General features: G+C 34.6%; 4 protein-coding genes across 6 annotated transcripts; 2 read left to right on the forward strand and 2 right to left on the reverse strand.

Moving 5' to 3' along the window:
• Positions 1 to 2,952: 2,952 nt before the first annotated feature.
• LOC100247465 (protein GAMETE CELL DEFECTIVE 1, mitochondrial) lies at positions 2,953 to 6,612 on the reverse strand. Of its 2 annotated transcripts, XM_010652371.3 has the most exons (5): positions 6,440 to 6,558; positions 5,936 to 5,977; positions 5,116 to 5,854; positions 3,866 to 4,055; positions 2,953 to 3,414 (listed from the first exon to the last, which is right to left on the reverse strand). In XM_010652371.3, exons 3-5 carry the CDS (start codon positions 5,817 to 5,819, stop codon positions 3,196 to 3,198), a joined length of 1,113 nt encoding a protein of 370 aa, XP_010650673.1. In that variant the 5' UTR covers positions 5,820 to 5,854; positions 5,936 to 5,977; positions 6,440 to 6,558; the 3' UTR covers positions 2,953 to 3,195. The 2 variants fall into 2 exon arrangements, with proteins under 2 accessions (XP_010650673.1, XP_002273888.1); XM_002273852.4 differs by lacking the exon at positions 5,936 to 5,977 and having other exon boundaries at positions 6,440 to 6,612.
• A 1,761-nt stretch (positions 6,613 to 8,373) lies between these two features.
• LOC100242329 (uncharacterized) lies at positions 8,374 to 16,341 on the forward strand. The gene is made up of 10 exons (XM_002273888.4): positions 8,374 to 8,652; positions 9,953 to 10,109; positions 10,210 to 10,393; positions 11,189 to 11,259; positions 11,615 to 11,752; positions 11,850 to 11,941; positions 12,977 to 13,248; positions 14,858 to 14,943; positions 15,153 to 15,254; positions 15,901 to 16,341. Exons 1-10 carry the CDS (start codon positions 8,570 to 8,572, stop codon positions 16,060 to 16,062), a joined length of 1,347 nt encoding a protein of 448 aa, XP_002273924.1. The 5' UTR covers positions 8,374 to 8,569; the 3' UTR covers positions 16,063 to 16,341.
• A 102-nt stretch (positions 16,342 to 16,443) lies between these two features.
• LOC100264450 (pentatricopeptide repeat-containing protein At1g62350) lies at positions 16,444 to 19,359 on the reverse strand. Of its 2 annotated transcripts, XM_002272763.4 has the most exons (3): positions 19,048 to 19,359; positions 17,925 to 18,311; positions 16,444 to 16,881 (listed from the first exon to the last, which is right to left on the reverse strand). In XM_002272763.4, exons 1-3 carry the CDS (start codon positions 19,357 to 19,359, stop codon positions 16,852 to 16,854), a joined length of 729 nt encoding a protein of 242 aa, XP_002272799.2. In that variant the 3' UTR covers positions 16,444 to 16,851. The 2 variants fall into 2 exon arrangements, with proteins under 2 accessions (XP_002272799.2, XP_010650674.1); XM_010652372.3 differs by lacking the exon at positions 16,444 to 16,881 and having other exon boundaries at positions 17,750 to 18,311.
• A 196-nt stretch (positions 19,360 to 19,555) lies between these two features.
• Positions 19,556 to 20,203, forward strand: LOC100264616 (uncharacterized). The gene has a single exon (XM_002273969.3). The coding sequence runs from the start codon at positions 19,556 to 19,558 to the stop codon at positions 20,057 to 20,059; it is 504 nt and encodes a 167-aa protein (XP_002274005.1). The 3' UTR covers positions 20,060 to 20,203.
• Positions 20,204 to 20,258: the final 55 nt, after the last annotated feature.

The raw sequence follows: 20,258 nt of genomic DNA on the forward strand, positions 1-20,258 counted from the left end.
TGTGGCACAATCTTAACGGATATGAATCTGACTATTATTTTTTGTATCAAAACATATATTAACTTAAATTATATGAATCTCTCCTAAGATTTTAGTGTATACATGAATCTACTCTCTCTTTGCTATGTGCATTAGAAGGAGGTGAGCTTGGATACAAGTGGCTCTACTTCATAATGGTTTTTATGTGCCATTAGAAGTTCTTTTCAAAACAGGTCAAGTTGTAGTTTGACGTCAGTATTATGATAATGAAATTAATATAGAGACGGAAAAATCATCTTAATATGAAAAAAGTGTGACTTTTATAAAACTCGTTACATTAGCATAACAATAGCGTCATAGCGGGGAACAAACTCTCAGAACAATCATACAAACCATCAATCAAACCTACTTATACTTGACACATGACACTTATTTTGATAAATAACAAATGTTCATAACTGCATTAGCAGAACAATAACATCATAATAGGAAACGACTCCCATAATTATCAACCTAATTATGTTTGACATATGACATTTATTTTGACAGGTAGTGGATATTCTTAACTAAATTAGTAGAACAGTAGTATCATAACGAGGAAAAACTCTCATAACTGCCAAGCAAACCATCAACCTACTTGTGTTTGACATATGACATTAATTTTAACAAGTACTAAATATACTTAACTACATTGATTAAAATGTAGTGCCATAACGGGGAATGACTCCCATAATCGCTAAGCAAACCATCAACTTACTTATATATGTTCAACAACCATCAAATCATATCATACTATAGTAATTGCATATCATTATAGTGAAATTCAATTCAAAAAAAAAAAATGTGGTATGATAAAAGTTTTTAATTGTACATGGTCTTACCAACTATGATTTGAGTGAATCAGCACATGGCTTGGAAGATACTCATTTATCATGTATTATATAACAACAATGGGCTTATTTAACCATTAAATAATACAAAAACAAATTCTTAAATATATTTTTATGTTTTTTTCTCTCAAAACATAAAAGCAAATCATTTTCACTAATTTTTCATGGAAAACATGAATAAAATAATTAGTCTAAAATTTACTTGTGCTTTTTTCAAATATAGTTTTTATATATTTTTTTCTCAAAATATAAAATATAAATCATTTTCACTATTTTTGCACTGAAAATATGAATAAAAATAATTATTTTAAAACCCACTTGTGCTTATATATATATAAAGTCACATTCTATAAATATGGTAGATAAAAAAAATAGTAAATTTAAACAAGCTTTTATATTTTTCCTTCAATAAAAATAATTGAATTTGCATATAAGAAAAATTGAAATCATATTCATAATGAAGGATGGATGTCTACAACTAAATGACTAGAAGAGTATATAATCATTTGAAATTAGACTTAGACCCAAACAAAGGAAATGAAAGAAGCAACACCAAATTTATAATATTGATAAACTAAGATGAGTGAAAAATAACCCATATAATAAGATGGTTAAAAACCCTCAAGATTAGGGTTTAAGTCACAGTACAATGATTTTGCAAGAAGACTAATCTTAAAGGTGGATGTAACTTTCCATGGTTGTCCAAGACAAACTCCTTTTCAAATTTTTAACACTTTCAAGCCAAGTGGCATAGGCCCGTGACTTCTTAAGATGTTCAATTTATCATAATCACCTCATTGAAATGGGTCACAAATCCTTTAGGTTATGTCTTCAATTTGATTTTTTTTTCCTATTTATCAAATTAGTGTAGGTAAGGGATTTTGCCCCCTTTTCTTCTTCCCTCTCCCCATCCCTTCCTTTCATGCATTTTTTAAATTTTGATTTTCCTTTTTTTAGTAATTAAAAGTCAGGTTTGTACTCAACAAAAATATGATAACTTATAAAATGATTGCTTACAATTATTTCAAGGGATTTTTTTTTATGATTTTTAAAATTTTGTTGAATATTTAATTTTTTATGAGAAAATGCTTTTAAATATTAGAAAACTCTTTTAACCTATTTTAAAATTTTTTATTTCAAATATTTTTTTAAAGCATTGTTTAGGAGATATCAAGTGTTTCTCTTCCTAGCATTATAAATGATTTTTTGACTTTTTAATAATGTTTTCTAAAATTTGTCAAAACGTTTTGATTTTTTTAAGAAAAACATTTTTTCAACTAAAAACACTTTAAACTTTTAGAATATGTCGGATAGTAATTTTAAGAAGTGTTTATAGTATTTTTAATAATTGAAAGATAAAAGTTTTCAAATGTTGAAAAGATTAGAAAAGCCTTTTAAAATCACTATAAAATGCAATTAGTTTAATATATGTGATTGTTACATTCTTGGTAAAAGTAAGCCATGGGTTTACTTGATAGTTTGACAGGATGGACAATGGAGGGGGGGTGGTGGGGTTACTCATGAGTTATCACAGGATGCCATTCCTGTTCTTCAACAAGGCATTACTTTGTTCTTTCTCACTGGTCAGCCTCTTCACTCAAATCATGAAACACTGCTTTAGATGGTTTTGAATGAAACAGAGCATCATAGGTCATATCTTTGTGGTCTGATTCCATTTTTTCTTTTTCCCTTCTTTTTCTCCTTTTGATATTTTCTTAACCCATTTCTGCCTTTATTTCTGTTGATCATCCAAACCTAGGTGACTCTTAATTATTTCAAAAACACTTCAAATAAAGATACTGTTTGATTATTTCACACTCCTACTACTGCTTCCTCCATTCAAATGACTCATCTGGCAGAGTGAATGATAATTTTACCAAACAGATTGTTATTAGACAGTGACTATAAGAATGACTATGTTTTCCATGATCTAAAAATTTTCAGATTTGACAAGGAAAATTGAAAGCCTGCAGCTTCTACTTTCCCCCATTTTCCAAAACTTTCATCCTAGCCAAGCAGATCAACTGGATCCATATCCAATCCTCTAAGAGAGTAAAGGAAAAGGTAGAAGAGGTAAAAACAGTGCAACTAAGATCTGGCATTTTATTTGGAGCTTTTGATTTGAACCTGATAATATAATGTTTCCTCATAAAAATGGTGCTGATAACAACCCGAATCTGAACCATGTAATACACAACATCAAGACAATCCCAACTATCGAACTGCACATCTACCAGTTTGGCAAAATTCTTAACCCTAAAAGCAAGAGTTTATTATACCCATTGATGAAAAACAAAAGCTTCATTAGTGAGTTCTGAAAGAGTCATCAAGGGAGAATCTTGCGTCGTCGGCGGAGAGTCTCCCTCTTCACGTACATCTTCTCCATTTCATTCAAGGGCCGGCTGGATCCATCTGGTTGGCTAATAAATTTCCAGCCACCACCATTTCCACGCTTTCCTTGTGGCCCCAGTTTCTCAACCATGATATTCCATCCTTCCGCAGATCGCCTCCGGCTGTATTTATGGCATTTCACCTCCCCTGCCATCTGTACAGAAGCCAGACCACATCATTATGAAGTTTTAGCAAAGGATTACTGAGAAAAACTTTAGAAACTGAAAAGTACAGGTTATGCTAGATTCATATAACACAGTTTTGGGCAGCTTTTATGGGTTGTTTGGCAGGGATCATTCACAATCAAGAGTATCTCCATATTGGGTGGTTTGGTACCAGGAGTCCTTTCATTCGTTTGTTTTCAAGTTTTTAATTCTTTCCCTCTGCTCCAGCTATTTATTCTCCTCTATTATCATTATTCCAATGTGCTTCGGGAATAAGAAAAAGAGAGAAAAAAATATGAAGGATTTTTCCCTTCAAAAGGCCATAATAATAACAGTACAAGCAGCATCAGTAACTATGATATAATAACAATGAAGTGAGACCAAGCTTCATTTTTTTATCTCTTTCATTTGTGAGGGAGAAGGCAGGTAGACAGGGCTTACTTTCTTTTTGTTGAAGTTCATCTTTTGAACAAATTCTTGATATAGCATTTCATCTTCCTTCTGTGATATTTCATGATGAACTTCATCTGGATCTCTAGTGGTGCCATCCCAACCTTCAGGCATAACCTTGAAGTCGGGTTTGTATGGAAGGGATGCTACATGGAATTCCCTGTCATGGGAATTAAAAAATCTGCAGGAGGAAACACATTAGATAAAGGAAAGATTTTGAAGTTTTGCTTCCAAATTGAAGAATTCATAGTCTCATTCCTGCAGGCATTTCTCTAATTCTTCTTTTCCTTTTTAATTATAGAGTATTCCAATTCAGTGAATGAGCCTAAATGAATGATGAAATAGCCATCATTTCCGTTGAATGTATAGCTTTTTGCTAAATAATATTCATACCAACAGAAAGGCCAGAAAGGAAAATATACACATTTGCTGCTATCCTAGTGAAAACAATTTTAAGTGATGGGAAAATTTTAGTAATCACCTTGCTACTTTCATGCTTCAATCTATCATTGGCATGGGGAAAGCTATTCCATTGTGATTCAGAGGTGGGAGCAATTGAGCCCAAAGAAATAGTGAATGATCTTATCAATCTAGAAGCATGTGTATTTTCCTATGAAAACCAGTTACACCTAGTATGGTTTGTCCAGGGAATCAGGTGAGATAATTGCTTCTCAAACACTTCATTTAAAATCTTGTTTTGGGATTGCAACCCTCACAAGTAGAATTGAAATTCCACCCTAAATCCCCAAGGGCTGACATTTTGTTGGGAAAAGGGAAACTACAATGCCTGAAGGAAATCTACAGCTTCCAACTTGCAATGTTTACAAATAGAACCTAAGACGACACATATTAGGACCATCTATTCTGATTTCTGCATCCATTTAGATAAATTCAGTATTTTTTTTTATAGGTAAATATTTTGCCCCAAGGAATTGAACCTGGTACCACCCACAATCCCACCCAACCTGTTACCACTTAAGCCAGGCTTGAAGGGCATCAATTTTGTGTTTCCATAGAGAAGTTCCAGACAAACAATAACACAACAAAAAGAATTTGAAGAGTAGAAGCTCTATCAGCTATCCATTTTTCGCTTCCAATGTTCTCATTCTTGACATATTCAGAAGAACCATTTGCACTCCAAATGTGAAACACATGTAGCTATTAGCTGAATGCAAATAGCATTGCTCTCTTCTAGATGCAAAAGAATGTAAAACAAGTAATGCACATCATTTACGGCTTACTCAGGACAGGTATCGAGCAAGAGCTCGACAGAGTCATCCAGAGGGTGCCCGAGCTTTTTCTCCTCTTCCTCCTCAAGCTCCTTCAGCCACAGAATGGCATGCACTCTCTGCCTCATGATCCTATAATCTTTGGCCAACTTCTCAACAGTGTAGACCTCTGGATTCTCCTTGTGCAGTCTATACATCTCTGCCTTCTCTGAGTCCTTCAGATAAGAGCCTCTTGCACCAGGCTCGCGAACCTGCTTCAACAGCACAGACATGTTCCTCATCCTCTCGCCCCATCCATCAACATATGCCTTGCCCTTTCGGTTCTCCGCCTCAAGTTCCGCCAGTTTACTATCTAACTCATCCATTTCTCTTAATACGGTTCGGGGTGGTCCGCCTCCTTCAGAACAGGCAGCAGTGGAATCAATCTGACGCCCAACAGCTTCTCCATCAAAATGGTCCTTGGTCAGTCCAGTAGACCATGATGACTCAACATCCCAACCCAAATCATTAGGAGTTTCTGGTGTTTTCCCCCATTGATCACCACCTTCATCTCCATCCCCACCACCAGATTTCACTGAAAATACCCGAGCCTTTGAAAGCTTAAAATTTGATGCGAACGTTACATCCCTTGATGTGGTTTCTTTCAGAAATCCTACTGCACTCGTGCTACGGGAAGCAGAAGAGAGCTGCAATAAAATGCGATGCAGATTCTGCATCTTTTTCTTATTCTATCTTGCCTGCAATACCTCTTCTGAAATGGGAGAATAACAGAATAGCAAATAGTGAGAACCTAAAAACCAAAAACTCACCACAAACCCTGATTCGGCATTACCATAATATATGACACGGAAAACCCTAATCTTCTGTTTAGTTGCTGAGAAAAATGAGGAAAACATAAGAAAATGATGCATAAACCATAAACTTAAATATCTGGTTTGTCGCTTAGAATGCTGAGGAAAAGAAAAGAAAATAAAACAAAGCATAGAGTTAAAGTGATGCATTGGAAGCGAGTGCACATGAATTTTCCCTACTAACAGAAATTGAAAAAAGGCCCAAGTTCCTAAGCCTCCGATTGGTTGCCAAGAAAACCGAGGAAACTGAAAGAAAAAAGCAAACTGAAAATTTTATTATAATTTCCAAAAAAAAGTGGAAATTCCAGCCCAACCATGCGAAATGAATGCACTTCCATTCTTTTTTTTTTCATTTTTCCATACATTTTCTCGGCAACCAAACGAAGCATGAAATGAAACCAAAAGTACATGACTGCAGAACTGTGGAAGACTGAGAGAGAAGATGACAACGTTTCGATTGATCCGTTGATGTTGTAAATACATACCTGGGCTGATCGGGGTTCAGGGTTTTGATTCGACGAAGAAGACGTTGAAATCGCAGTAGCTAGGGTTTTTCTTCAGACCAGGGGAGACCTGTTTGTTGGGCCGGGTTTGGGCTGGGCTGGCCTTTTTTTGGGTTTGTGTCTGGGTTTGCACCAGCCCAACTTAAAACCCGAAACCGGCTATGAAATAGATTATCATTTAGGTTATGTTTTGGTTCGGGGAAGTTGGAAGGAAATAATTTTTTTTTAAGGAAATGATTTTCTGAAATTAAAATTTTAAAATTATATATTTTAAGTTATTTAATTTTTATATAAAAAAGTTCAATAAGTTTAAAGTAATGTTTATAAAATTATTTTAAATATTTATAAAATACTTTTAAATTTTTGAAAACTCATTTTCATTACTTCTTAAAATTCAAATAGTTTTCATTGCTTCTTAAATAAACATTCGACCAAAGATTATCTCAAAAACATATTTAGATAAAACACTATTGTGAAAATTATTTTAAAAAAAATCAATACCAAATGCACTCCAAGGTTTTTTTTTTTTTTTTTTAAATATTTTTAGAAACTGCATAATATTTTTAAAAACCATTTTTTCTTTTTTAAATATGCTTTAAAAATATATATTTTTTTATATATAATAATTTATTTTTAATTATTCTTTATATTTATATAATTATTTCTTAAAACAATTTTCATAAACACAAGTGAAATTAACTTAAACAATTGAAACAATATTAGAAACCAAAGTCTATAATATTTAAAGTTATATATTTTTACTTTTAAAATAAAAAACTTTCGTATAAAAATAAAAAGTATGGATTTATCTTATGTTTTTATAAAAGAAAATTAAAAGATAAAAAGTTTTTGAAATCATTATTTTTTCAATACAAACCTTTAAAAATTCTTGTATTTTATATAAAATTTATTATTATTATTATTTAATGATTTTACAAAATAGGAAATAAAAAGTGTATGTATTGACATTCAATTATTTAATTTTTTATTATAAAATGTTTATACACAAAATATAAACTAGCGTTTGAATGTACTTTGTATTATTAGTTTTTAAACTAAAAAACTTATATATAAAATATTGAATTATTAATTTTGACAAACATAATTTAGATTATATTTAAATAATAAATAGATAAATAAATATATAAATTACAAAGAGATGACTCGAATCTATGATTTACTATCTCTTATTAAAAACTTATGAGATTTTAACTCAATATATACGCATGCTCTTCAACATAAAATAAAATATTTGAGAATTCAAACTTTTCTTGTTTTTGGGAGGTTATAACTTCTAACTGTTTTTATATTTTATATAAAATTTATAATTAATTTATAATTTTTAAAAACTACTATTTTATGGTGTAAAAAGTTAAGAAAGACATCATATTACTTTTAAATTTGAAGATAAATTATTATTATTTAAATATTAATTATCTTTAAATTATAAAGTATTTTAATCTTTATAAATTTTTTAATATGCGAAATTTTACTTTAATTAATTATTTTATTTTTTAATTATAGGATATATTATTCTTAGAAAAATGGTATTTTAATTTTTATAATTTTAAATACACAAAATTAATAAATTTACATAAATTAAATAAATAATTTTATAATAAAAAATAAAGTATTTTAATTTTGTAATTTTTATAAATCATTTATATAAATTATTATGGATTAAACTTATAACCTTGTTCGGTAATATGATCATTTGGAGTGTAATTGAAAATAAAAATTTTTATGTATTGAAAAAGTTAAAAATAATACTTAAAATCACTGTCCAACGAACTTTAAATTCTTATTTATAAATTTATAAATATATCGTATTGTTATGTTAAAAAAAATTATTTTAATTTATTTTTTAAATAAATTATTTTAAAAAATAAATCCAGATTCAATAACACGAGGAAACTTTTATAATTTTATTTGTAAAACAAAGTCTGGTGGAAAAAAATCAGGAAATTTATCTCACATCTTATTTTCTTCATTTTTTCATTCCTTTTCTCAGCAACCAAACAGAAGTTTACTCTGATATTTGCTCTGCATTATGAAAATTTGGGGTTGAGATAAAAGCGAGGGTGCACAAGCCATGGTCTTTGCATAGGAACAATGAAGAACAACAGCAGCAGCAGCAGCAACCACATCGCAAGCCTCGATTCCAGATTCAACCAAACCCTCAGAAACGTTCAGGAGTAAGTTTTTTCTTTAGATTTTTTGAATACCCGTTTGGGGAAAAGGCTTGGATCTTTGAAATTACGTGATATTGTCGAGAAACTGTCTCTGGGTCTTGTTGATTTTTGATGTTTCTTGGTGGGTATCAGTGGGAAAAGGTGTGATTCGTGGGATCTCTTTGTTTGACTGCTGGAACAACGAGGGAAAAATAAAATTGAAGTAAAATTTTGAATGGAATATTTATTGTCTGGTTTTAATTGCCATCCAATCAAGTGAAGTTAATACCAAATTATTTGGTTTAAATTGAAAATTTTATCTCAATTTTATTTTGTTTAGTTTCTTGGCAAGTAAAAAGAGGATGATTCAATCTGGGAATGCATACTAGGTGTTGTTTTATTTTCATGCGTGCTAGCTCAAAATTAGTAGATTCAGTTTACTAAATTTTATTATTGAATTGGGTTGTTTTAGATTTATAGATTTATGCTAACAACAGGTTGCAGTGTGTGCTTAAACAATATGAAGCCCAACTGGGTTTTGATCCTTTTGAATTGAAGCGTTGATAATTAATGAAAGGTAGGTTGTCATCGTAAGTTTGATCTTTTGCTGAATCGGTGCTGTCAGCACTAAATTTCATGTTATTTACATGGTTGAAGGGAAAAATGCTGATGTTTTAGATGTTTGGAAGTGTTTTTCTTTCCCTTCATAGTAAGTTCTTGGACCTTTTGAACCTGAATGAGATGATAATGGTGGTATTCCTCTCTTTCTCTCTCTTCTTCCTCTATGGTAACTAGGTGAATAGGTTGTGTGTTTGTGTTTTTGTTTTAAAAGTTTAAATTATGGTGATGATTTTGCTTGTATCTTATGTATTTTCATTTATCTGTAGTGTGATTTTCTCACTTCATCCTTATTAGCTATTCAATATTATCTTTACATCTTCTGATTTGTTTTAATCTGGTTTCTTTGCATCCTGTTTCACATCGAATAGTCTGCTCTGCATTTATCTGTCTCAGGCTGCCAACCAATTTGTCTCCTCACTGCTTTTGTTGCATTATCTAATGTTCTATTTGTTTTTGGGATCCTATCTGTTCATAATGGAAGAGTAATGTTTGATATTGACCATATGATTTGTTTTTGTCAAATAAATTGGTCCTCTGTATTTTCATTCACGTGCTTATCAAGAAGGATAGTTTTCTTCAGGGATGACCTAGGTTATTTGTAAAATTGTATTTATTCTATTTATTTGCAGCAGTTGTGCACTGCTACTATCTTTTCCTTGAACAAATCATGTGATTGTAATCTTTATTTTATTTCACTATGTAGGTTACTTAAAGGCCGCAGTTTCCCTGGTAAAGTATTACTAACACGGAGATCGGACCCATTGGATAGCTCAAGTGTTCAAGAACGCAGTCCAGATGATGAAAGGAGTTTCTCAGACAATGATACTGGACCTAGTGATCGTATAGACAAGTCTGTTGAGGTAGTGTTTGTTAATTGTAATAAGTTTTTTTTGCTTCCAATGTTAATAGTATTGATAATTAATAAATTTTGAAGTCCGAAACTTTACATTTTTAATTCAGGAAGAAGATGAAGGCACAGGCAAGCCAAATAACACTGCAACTGCTAATAAGTTAAAATCTTCAAAACCAAATACTGAGAACACGCCCAAAGACGTTCCGAAATCCACAATGGGTGCTAGAGCTACAGATTCAGCAAGGGTTATGAAGTTCACAAAGGAGCTATCCGGGCCAACTGTCATATTAGGTATTGCTTTATTGTTTGTACATTCACTTCTGTTTCTGTCCCATTGATAATCTAAGGAGCATACATATGTCAATGTATACATCTCAGATACAATGGGGCCGCTTGTAGACTGAGACATGGTGGTGTTTGAGATGGTATATTATCATGTATGAAATAGTGATGTATAATCAGCATTGAGATGGTAGCCAAGTGTAACTCAGTTGCTAGTTGTGTAAATACAAAAGTTCATACTACTAACCAAATTTTACTATGAATTTGGTGAGTAGTGTTATGCAAAAATAAAGTTGAGGCTTTGGTAGCTTTGTAGTGTCCATGTGTGAATAAGTCCAAAGAGGTTTCGCTTTTCATGCATTTGTAGTTTTTGACTTAGATCACACACTGGTAGATTTCCTTCATCGTTTTCAGCTCTTTTGCTGGCCTTCTGTGTCTTTTTTATGTACTTCTTATGCTTAATGCGTTCATCCAAAAATGAAGGAAAAATAATAATTACTGCATTGGCATGAAGTCCCTGTCTCGAGGAAAAAAGGAATATTAATTTTTCGCCATATTCGTGATGTGTGGTGGCATGATCCTTGTCATTTTAATATTTGTATTCACTATTTTCTATGGTCATTGTTAGTAGTTTGAGTCAACCACTTCTTTCAGTGAATTGCATTCTTATTTTGATTGAAATTATCTGCAACCATTTTCATCTTTTTTTTTTGGTTATCTCTAGCAGTTCCATATCTCTTCTACCTGGGATCTTACTATAAATTTGGGCCTTTTTTCCCTGATTATTTCTATTTCATTGTGTAGAAACATTGCGTGAGTTATCCTGGAGTGGCATACCACCATATATGCGCCCCACTATATGGAGGCTTCTTTTGGTAAGTAAATACAACTATTACTCTTGTGAAAATTGATGTAATTCATCCTTGCTCTTTGATTATGGGATTGAATGATATGGGTGGGTCCTGAGGAGTTACACTTCATGTATATATTCTTTTCTACCTACTTTTGGATGAGAGTTCTATTTCTCTCGTGATTTTATTAGTTTTCTACTCTTTGGTTCCTACTGATTTGGACTAGAGGGTTAGTTTTGTAGAGCTTGCTTCTCAACTTGAAGGGATCATTACATTTGATCTGAGTACAAGCATACCTAGTATGGTCTCTTATTAACAGTGATTGTTATTGGACTATATCTGTTTGTTTGGTTGAAGTTTAAATATGAACTGACAACAGGGATATGCACCACCTAATTCAGATAGAAGGGAGGGTGTTCTGAAAAGGAAGCGCCTTGAGTATCTTGACTGTGTTTCTCAGTATTATGACATTCCAGACACTGAACGCTCGGATGATGAAATCAACATGCTACGCCAGGTATATCTAATGCTAATTGACCACCCAATTATCACTTCTGTCCAATTCTTTATGATGATCTCTTCTAACCATGTGCCTGTATTGCCTATGTTGTTAGATTGCTGTTGATTGTCCAAGAACGGTGCCTGATGTTTCTTTCTTTCAAGAAGAGCAAGTTCAGAAATCCCTGGAGCGCATTCTTTATACCTGGTTGGATATTTTACTTTTCCTTTCCTTGTGTAGTTTCGAATAGCTTGACATGGTATGTAAAACACACATAGGAAGGAAGAAAAATGATCACAACTATGTTGGTGAAGACAATTGAATCCCATATGAAAAAGAAGGTTGTTCAGTTTCCATTTGAATGTTGTATCAATTGATTGGATCTTTATTGATCTGGTTCAATGTATATCTGTACATGCACTTATGTGTGTGGTTTACCTATCTATCAAAGCTATTCTTATATTCCCTTTAAGTAATTTTAAAAACCTCACAGTGCTCTTAAAGAGCGGCACCTAGTTCTATACCCATGGTACTATCATATTTGAGGTTTTGGGAGTTTTCTCTGTTAGATGTCAAAGTCCATGCCTATGTCCTTGTTACATATTTTGCCAAATGGATCTGAGCCCCAAACCACATGGCTATGGCTCTGTTGCTTCATAAAACTCATGTGAGACTAACACTGACTAATGGCTTCTTTCCATTGAAATGCTTCTCTGGAATATTTCACTTTTTTGTTGCCCATCAGGATAGTTATTAGGGTGGATCCTTTTGACCGTTTGTCCTTGATCTGTGTGCACATGGAGGATGTATACGAACATTGTAATATAATTTTCCAAATTCTAAAAGTAGTCATGAAAAATATGCAGCTTGTCAGTGCAGTAACCCATTTTTATTTCATAAAATGATATATTACTGTGGACATTGTGAAGGATTCCCCTTATTATTCTTGAAATTTCCGCATCATTCCAAAACTCCATGTATTGTTTCCCCCTATTCAATCCCATCCTGCAAACTTTTATTGTTACACTGACTTGTCAACCTTTTCACTATATTTCCTGATTAGTTCCTGAATTCCAACTCATTCTTGGTGTGGAGTACTTTTATATCTCAATATTTTCAGTATGATAAGGAACTGGCTAACATGTGGGTTATGGTTTTGAAGCTGTCCTTGTCCAACTATGTTCCGTATATTAATTTAGTATTGGTTGTAACCTTGTGTAATTTTTCCTGATTTGTTTCCAGGGCGATTCGACATCCTGCAAGTGGCTATGTTCAAGGAATAAATGATCTTGTGACCCCGTTTTTAGTGGTTTTCTTATCAGAATACTTAGAAGGGAGCATGGATAATTGGTCTATAATTAATCTGTCTCCGGAGAAAATCTCTAACGTAGAAGCTGATTGCTATTGGTGCCTATCAAAGTTGCTCGATGGTATGCAAGACCATTATACATTTGCTCAACCAGGAATACAAAGACTCGTGTTTAAGCTGAAGGAATTGGTCCGACGGATTGATGGTATGCCCTTTTGTCGATGATCAAGGAAATTTATTGCTGTTTTTCATCAATATTACTTTCAACAATTTTCCAAGAAATAGTTCAGAAAGAATAACTAAACAAATCTTACTTATTTCTTAAAAAGTCAGGTAATTTGCTTTTATTTGTCTTGATTTGGACTGCGGATGGAACTGTGAGCAGGTAGTTAGGTTGAAAGCTGAAGGCTCTACTTTATTCAGAGATTTGTTTAAAAAGGGTAGCCTTTTGTGTTGTAGAGGGCTATGGTTTGGGTTGCAAATGTGGTCAATGTCCAGGTAAAACAGATCTGGACATATCAAAAGGGATTTAAAGATTAGTGAGGTTTAGTAAGTAGAGTTGTCAAATGGTAAAAAGGTTGAGGTGGATTTGTGGGAGGTTCCATATTCAAGTCCTAATGGGGACAAAAACTTTTACCTATCAAAACAAGATAGTTTGCCATATTTCAAACATCTAAAAAGAAACAGACTGAAACAAAAATAAGTAGTGAAATTCAGGAATCATTTGTGTTATTAGGTATTTTAAGGAATGAATAAGTTGGTCTCATATTTGTATGAGGATGGTTAATCTATACTGTAAGTAGATTTTACGCTTTGCATCTACAGTTTTGTAGAGTCCCTCTCCTTAATGTGCTTAAATGTAGGGTTTGGAAATTGAATTGGATAGGACTGGTCGGTCTTTGAGCTAGGCTCATTACAGTCCAGGGTTGGAGTGGAGCCTCAGACCAGTTATTTAAGTGAAAGAGAAGACGGAATGGATGCTAACTCAAAACCATAAAGAAATTTCAGATACTGCTTAGTGCCTGTTTAGGAGGGATTCTTGTAAAGCCATCTTTAGTCCGTAGTGCTTGTCTGTAGCACTTCTATCAGAAACACTTTTTATGGAGAATCAGTTTGTGTTTTGATACAAACTATAAAAAAAGTCTTTTAAAAGTGTTTTTGGTAATGTGATATAAATGGAAAAAAAATGAAAAAAAAAAGGAAAAGAAACACCTACCAAGTGTTAGTCCAATAATCGCTTCAAGTGATTCTCTAGATTTTTTAAATTGATTTTTAAAATTTAACCAAGCACATAATTTTTGTGAGAAAAGCTCTTCCAAACATTAGAAAGCGCTTGTAAACCTTTAAGAATTACGCCCAAATAAACTCTTAATCCCTTACAGCTCGCCAACCCGATACAAACATCTTCCTAGTTGTGTATTATTTTGAGAGAACATGTTGATAATAAATGTTCTAATACAAAAGGTATTACTTCTATGACAATGTTTTAGTTGCAAACAAGAAGAGTATAATTTGGATAGTCAATCCATAGGTTTTAATTGGAAGGGAACTCCTGTTTCTCCCAACTTTTAACTGTAATGAAAAATGTATTTCTTGTTTTCCCCCCCTTTTCTATAAGGCACTTTGGCTGAATGCATTTTTAAATTTTGCTACCATGTCATGGTTTTTGACCCCATACAATGTGTCAAAATGCCATCTTTTGAATATCACTTTCATTTTTGTGGAATCTATTTATTATCTTTTCTCCCATTTATTGATGCCCATATATAGTCCTGCCATGCCCACTTCAAGTGTCTGATTTTGAACTGCACCAGAACCTGTTTCAAGGCACATGGAGGAGCAAGGGCTTGAGTTTCTTCAATTTGCTTTCCGTTGGTTCAACTGTCTTCTAATACGAGAGGTTTGTCTCACTACTTGCATCACTAGTTTGTGCTCCAAGTCATGATTTCCTCGAGTTTTCTTTTCCTTATTTAGTCCAGAGCATGGGTCAATCTTAAGAACTAAAGGCTGCAAGTTGCATCAACAGACATACCTAACTGAGATATGACCTTGATTGGTGCTTTTATCATTTAATAAGAAGAACTATTGACATGTTTACTGTTTTGTTAGATACCTTTCAATCTTGTTACCCGCCTTTGGGACACATATCTTGCGGAGGGAGATGCGTTGCCAGATTTCCTTGTGTATATATTTGCCAGTTTTCTTTTAACGGTGAGATATGCTTAATGCTCTTCCTTATGCTGTTTGGTAGGAGAAAAACTGAAGACAAGTGTGTGTTCCATAGCTTTATCAATATGAGTAAAAACTTGCTTTTTTTTTTTTTTTTTTTTTTACTTTCACCGTTTGTAACTGTTAAATTTTCTGAACCCAGCACCTCAAAAATCTCCCAACCCAGAATGACACATAATCTTATAATGCCAAGGGGTAGTAACTAAACCTGTAACATTGAAACCCATCTGGGGCAAATGGTTAAAGTAGGAAAGCAAAGCGAAGGGATATTGAGGATTTTGTGACCTTCAGAAGCCTCAGGCTAGAGAATTAGTATTCCCCTTGTAAGAAGGGGTAATTCAGGATGCAGAAATGTACACCTGCTTGGGCAAGATAGCATTATCCTCACTGGCTCCAATATTAAACCCCTGCTGTCACCTTCATCCAAATGACCATGGCTAGAATGTGTTGCTACAGTTGAATCTCCCATACCACAAAAACTTGTTTCTTCATCAAGCACCTTCGAAAGAGTTCCATCTTGTAGGATTATGTTTGTGTTTTTTTTCCTTGAGATTTCTTTGCACAATTAGAAGCTAGATTAAGCATGAAACACTTAACCATGTGTACACTGTTTTTTGTTTGTTTTCAGTGGTCGGATACGCTTCAGAAGCTTGATTTCCAAGAGCTGGTAATGTTCCTTCAACACCTTCCAACTCATAACTGGACTCACCAAGAGCTCGAGATGGTGCTTTCCAGGGCTTATATGTGGCACACCATGTTCAACAGCTCCCCCAGCCACTTAGCTAGCTAAAAACAAGTAATATTATTCATCTATTAACAACCCCGAAATTTTCTTTCCCTTGTCTTTAAATTTTTGTTTTTCCTACTACTTGGTTCGATACTTCAACGAGGTGGTTTATTATCAATAATCATGTGTTCTCATTTGTGGCTTGTAACATCTGTATTTTCAACATTTCCTTGTAGATTTACCTTCTCCCAAAGAAAGAAAGTTAACTCTTCCTTCGTGTAATGGTCATTAATTTCCATGAACAAAGGGGTTTTAAGGAAACATAATCTGGTATTTTTATTAGTTTTTATGCCTTTTGCCTGCATATTCTCAGTGGAATCCCCTCAGAAACCTGCCATTTGATTTCTTATTTTTAACCAATTTTTGGGTTAGGAAATTGAATCATGATCATAATGCTGCATACTGTGTATTATTGCATAATAATATATGCTATAAATAAGAAATTTCTTGCAAAAGTTTCTCAGAATGATACATGAAAACTTGTGAGTCATATCCTACATTTGAAAATATAATTCCTTTACAACAATGCATCATCAACCATCTGGTGCTGCAAATATAATCTTTGACTAGTTATCCCAACCTTTTCCCAGATCAAAGCTCCCAGGTGAGGCGAGGCCAGGGGGAAGTTGATAAAGTAGGTTGAAACTTAGTCTGTATCACCTTGAACCTTGCTTGGTCTGATGCTGATATTAATTAGGCTCTAAAGAGGGTTTGGTGAGGTTCATCACCATTTAGCAGCATAGATGTTTCTCCAACAAGAGCTCAGCCAGCTTGGTGAAGTTCTGGAAGTTGTCAAACAAGGTTGACCGACCGTCTTTTTGGCTGGAAGAGTGCAAAGAACCCACAATCAGATACTTCAATAGGCCTAGTTCAAAATGAGTAAACCCACACGCAACATTGCAATGCATTAGGTAGAGATGCAGTGTTCTGGTTTAATTGCCATTCATTGATGAGAATGAGAATCATTCCTAACAAATTCGTAAACTTTGAAGAAGAAATATACTTAGATCACAGCAGCGGGATACCTCAAACTGATTATTTTCGAAATGGTAAGATTGATATGAAAGGCTTGAGGCAATGGCTAAATGAATATCTGCTTACACTGTGACTCATACATTTTCATCCAAGGCCCAAGGATAATTACATGAAACAGAGAGAATAGACACGAGTTTAAAAGCACAATGCCTAGAAACAAGACCAAGATGGTGACAAATGAGAGTGAGGATTACAGATGACAGAGAAGAGAAGAGTTCAAGCAGACAGAAAATTTCTAGTCGTGCCATCTTATGCGAATATCATCCGCTTTGAAACCCTACTAGTCTCCACATTTTAAAATGCATCTGCATATTTTCGAGGGACTGGCCTTTATGGGCAGCATAAACTTCGCTCTCCTAGATGAGATGGACATCATAATGCCTCTATGGATTGAGTGTCAAAAACTTCTTTTCCCAGGCGATGTGGGCATTGTGACTACATGTTTTAGAAGGGTTGCCCTAGATGGTGCTAGAGACTTCTCTTCCCAAGGTGATGGGAAAACCCTATATGGGCGTTAGAAGCTTCTCTCCCCTAGGTGATGTGAACATCATTATCCCGGCATCTTATCCGTGAGAAATAACAATCCAAGCTCCCCTGCCTGGAAAAAGGATGCTTAGGGTGAATCTACCATTCACTAAACAAGCCACAAAATTCATTGAATATGTTTGCATAGACAAACATGTGGCAAATATTTCAAGATATAGTTAAGATCAGATGGATTGTAGGTTTGTATTCATACTTTCAAGGAAGTCTAAGCTTGTAAATAGTGTAGAGCAGAAAGAAAATGAAAGAAAGTGAAAATGAAATGCGTGGAGAATGGGGTTCCTTACATATTTCTTTTCTATTTCTTCAAGGAATTTCTTAGGATAATCGACATACTCCTCACATTCCTTCTTTACACCTGCAGCAAGCTCTTCTTCTCCGGCGTTCTCGAGGTTTCTGATCAAAATAGTTAAGGTCAATTTGTCTGGAGCACAGCCTGAAGCCTTCATCAACCCATACATCTCCATTGCCTTCTCTGTCATACCCACTTGCAGATACGCTCCAATCATCTCAGTATAAACCCTTGTATCAGGTTCCAAGCCTTCCTTCTTTAGTTCAGAGAAAAGCCCTTCAGCCATTTCAATCAGTTTCTTCTTTCCCAGAATCATAATCATATCAGAGTACAGGGATAGATCTGGTTTGTACCATACTTCCTTCCGGATAAATTCAAACACCTATAACCTGATTCCTTTTCAGATCAAGCCACATAATTGAAATGAAAAAAAAAAAAAACCCGACATATACATTATATGCAAGTTTAGGCTGTATCAAGGAAGTATGTTTGTTTGAAAACGGTCTTCTAACTAAAAAAACACTGAATTTTTTTACTGAAAATGGTTGTTTAAGAATTTATCTCAAAAACATTTGAGGTGTTGTCAAGTATTTTTTAGAATGTTCTGAGAAACAAGTGAATTGAGTTTAAGCATTGTACATAAGCGTATGATTTTATAAAAATTAATCTGAAAGAACCGTTTGTCATATTTGAAATATTTTCAACAAATGGTTCTCAAAAGCTGAAAAGTAAATCATAGAAACCTTTATCTCTACAGTATAAACAAAAATTTGACAGAAGAACAAACGACTTCAAGTAGGAACAACATTTCACAGGAAAGAACTATAAACAAGAATGAAAGAAGAGAAAGAATTGAGATCAAACTTCAAACCCATTGAGACATCTTCAACTTTTCATGGAAAAGAATTATAATTAACAGGAACGAAAGAAGAAAAGCAGAATTGAAGCCAAAATCCATATGGAGAAGAGCAAAAATACCATAGAAGCCCTAATCAAATACAAGCGAGCGAGAAACATTATAGAAGAACAAGCAGCTCCACAGAGAATCAACAAAGAAGAAAAGTAGAATCAGAGACAAACCCATATGGAGAAAATCAGAAATATCGCAGAGCCCTCACCTTTAGGGTTAAGTCCAATTCACCTTGCCTCTGCAACTCGGCCAATGTATCCAATAAATCCGACTTCAAGAGCCTGCTGACCCTGCTACTGAAAACCTCCTCCAATTTAATGGAAGATTTGGCCAACTTGAGGGACTGAACAACTTGTATGGCTTCTGTGGACAGCACCCTTGACCTCCACAAGGGCTTCCTGGGTCCACCCCTCAAACCGCAGGCGATTTTTGGGAATTGGGGTTTATGGGTTTGTGGGTTTTGGGGGAATCTCAATTGGGGAAGTTGAAATTTGAGAGAGCCCATTACAGTACACAACATCAGAATGCAGTAGAATTGAGAATTTGAATATCTGGCAGTATAGAGAGATCTTAAATATCAGAAATACCCCTTGTGTTTTCTATAATATCTTCGGACCTCCTCTCTATCGGGAGTTACGGATTTCTCAAATATCTTTTACTCCCCTGGGTTTTTCTGATATATAGGAGAACTGTGGATTCTGAGAGAGAAAAGGGGGATGGGGTTATCAGCTTCGAAGCGAGTCAAGAGTAGCCTTCAGAACTCGCCGAAGTTTGACTCAGTCTGCGACTCGGTCTACTCGGAGTGTCTCGACCTGAGCGAACACGCCTTCGCTGGCGTTCGTCCCTACCAGCTCTCCGGCGCCTCACTGCGGCTCCACCAGTCCCTCTGCGATCACCACCCCCTCATCAAGCGGTGGGTTCCATCTCCTCCGACTCAATTACAGGTCGACCGCGCTCTCCGAGTTGTAACTCGCTCCGGAGACTCGGTCCAGGACCAAACGCTAGGGAGGGTCGAGTTCAAGGCCTTCGAGGTGGAGCTCTTCGCCGACGCCGTCGTGGCCGGCGCAGGACAAGCGTTGCTGCGGCGAGTGCCGATTGGAGTGGCTGGGATTGCAGGAGTTGGGTTGGTGGCTAGGTCAGGGAAGGAGTTGGTGGCCACGGCGATTGGGGTCTACGCGCTTGGTGTTGCTACGTCTGTTTATCTTGGTTTATCTGGCTAAGGTTGTATACGTGGCATCATCTTAGGCTATCTGTAAGAACAAGGCGTCCATGAGCCGTTGATTATTCAATGGCTCTGATTTGGAATGAATACTGATTGTAATTATCTATTTTAAATTAAAATAAAGTAAAATTTTTTTCTTAAACTAATATTATTATAAAGGAATAATATTATTTTAAAATATTTATTGAATTTATCAT

The sequence above is a fragment of the Vitis vinifera genome, chromosome 5 (assembly GCF_030704535.1).
Source record: "Vitis vinifera cultivar Pinot Noir 40024 chromosome 5, ASM3070453v1".
Lineage (NCBI taxonomy): Eukaryota > Viridiplantae > Streptophyta > Magnoliopsida > Vitales > Vitaceae > Vitis > Vitis vinifera.

Excerpts from the sequence above, each read along its gene's own strand:
- LOC100242329 (XM_002273888.4), top strand. The coding sequence starts at position 8,570 with ATGAAGAACAACAGCAGCAGCAGCAGCAACCACATCGCAAGCCTCGAT. Across the intron at positions 10,394-11,188 it reads CGGGCCAACTGTCATATTAG|AAACATTGCGTGAGTTATCC; the intron begins GTATTGCTTTAT and ends TTCATTGTGTAG. Across the intron at positions 14,944-15,152 it reads ACTGTCTTCTAATACGAGAG|ATACCTTTCAATCTTGTTAC; the intron begins GTTTGTCTCACT and ends CTGTTTTGTTAG.
- LOC100264616 (XM_002273969.3), top strand. The coding sequence starts at position 19,556 with ATGGGGTTATCAGCTTCGAAGCGAGTCAAGAGTAGCCTTCAGAACTCG.
- LOC100264450 (XM_010652372.3), bottom strand. The coding sequence starts at position 19,359 with ATGTTGTGTACTGTAATGGGCTCTCTCAAATTTCAACTTCCCCAATTG. Across the intron at positions 18,312-19,047 it reads AATTGGACTTAACCCTAAAG|GTGTTTGAATTTATCCGGAA; the intron begins GTGAGGGCTCTG and ends ATCAGGTTATAG.
- LOC100247465 (XM_002273852.4), bottom strand. The coding sequence starts at position 5,819 with ATGCAGAATCTGCATCGCATTTTATTGCAGCTCTCTTCTGCTTCCCGT. Across the intron at positions 4,056-5,115 it reads TTGCTCGATACCTGTCCTGA|ATTTTTTAATTCCCATGACA; the intron begins GTAAGCCGTAAA and ends TTCCTCCTGCAG. Across the intron at positions 3,415-3,865 it reads TGAACTTCAACAAAAAGAAA|ATGGCAGGGGAGGTGAAATG; the intron begins GTAAGCCCTGTC and ends GCTTCTGTACAG.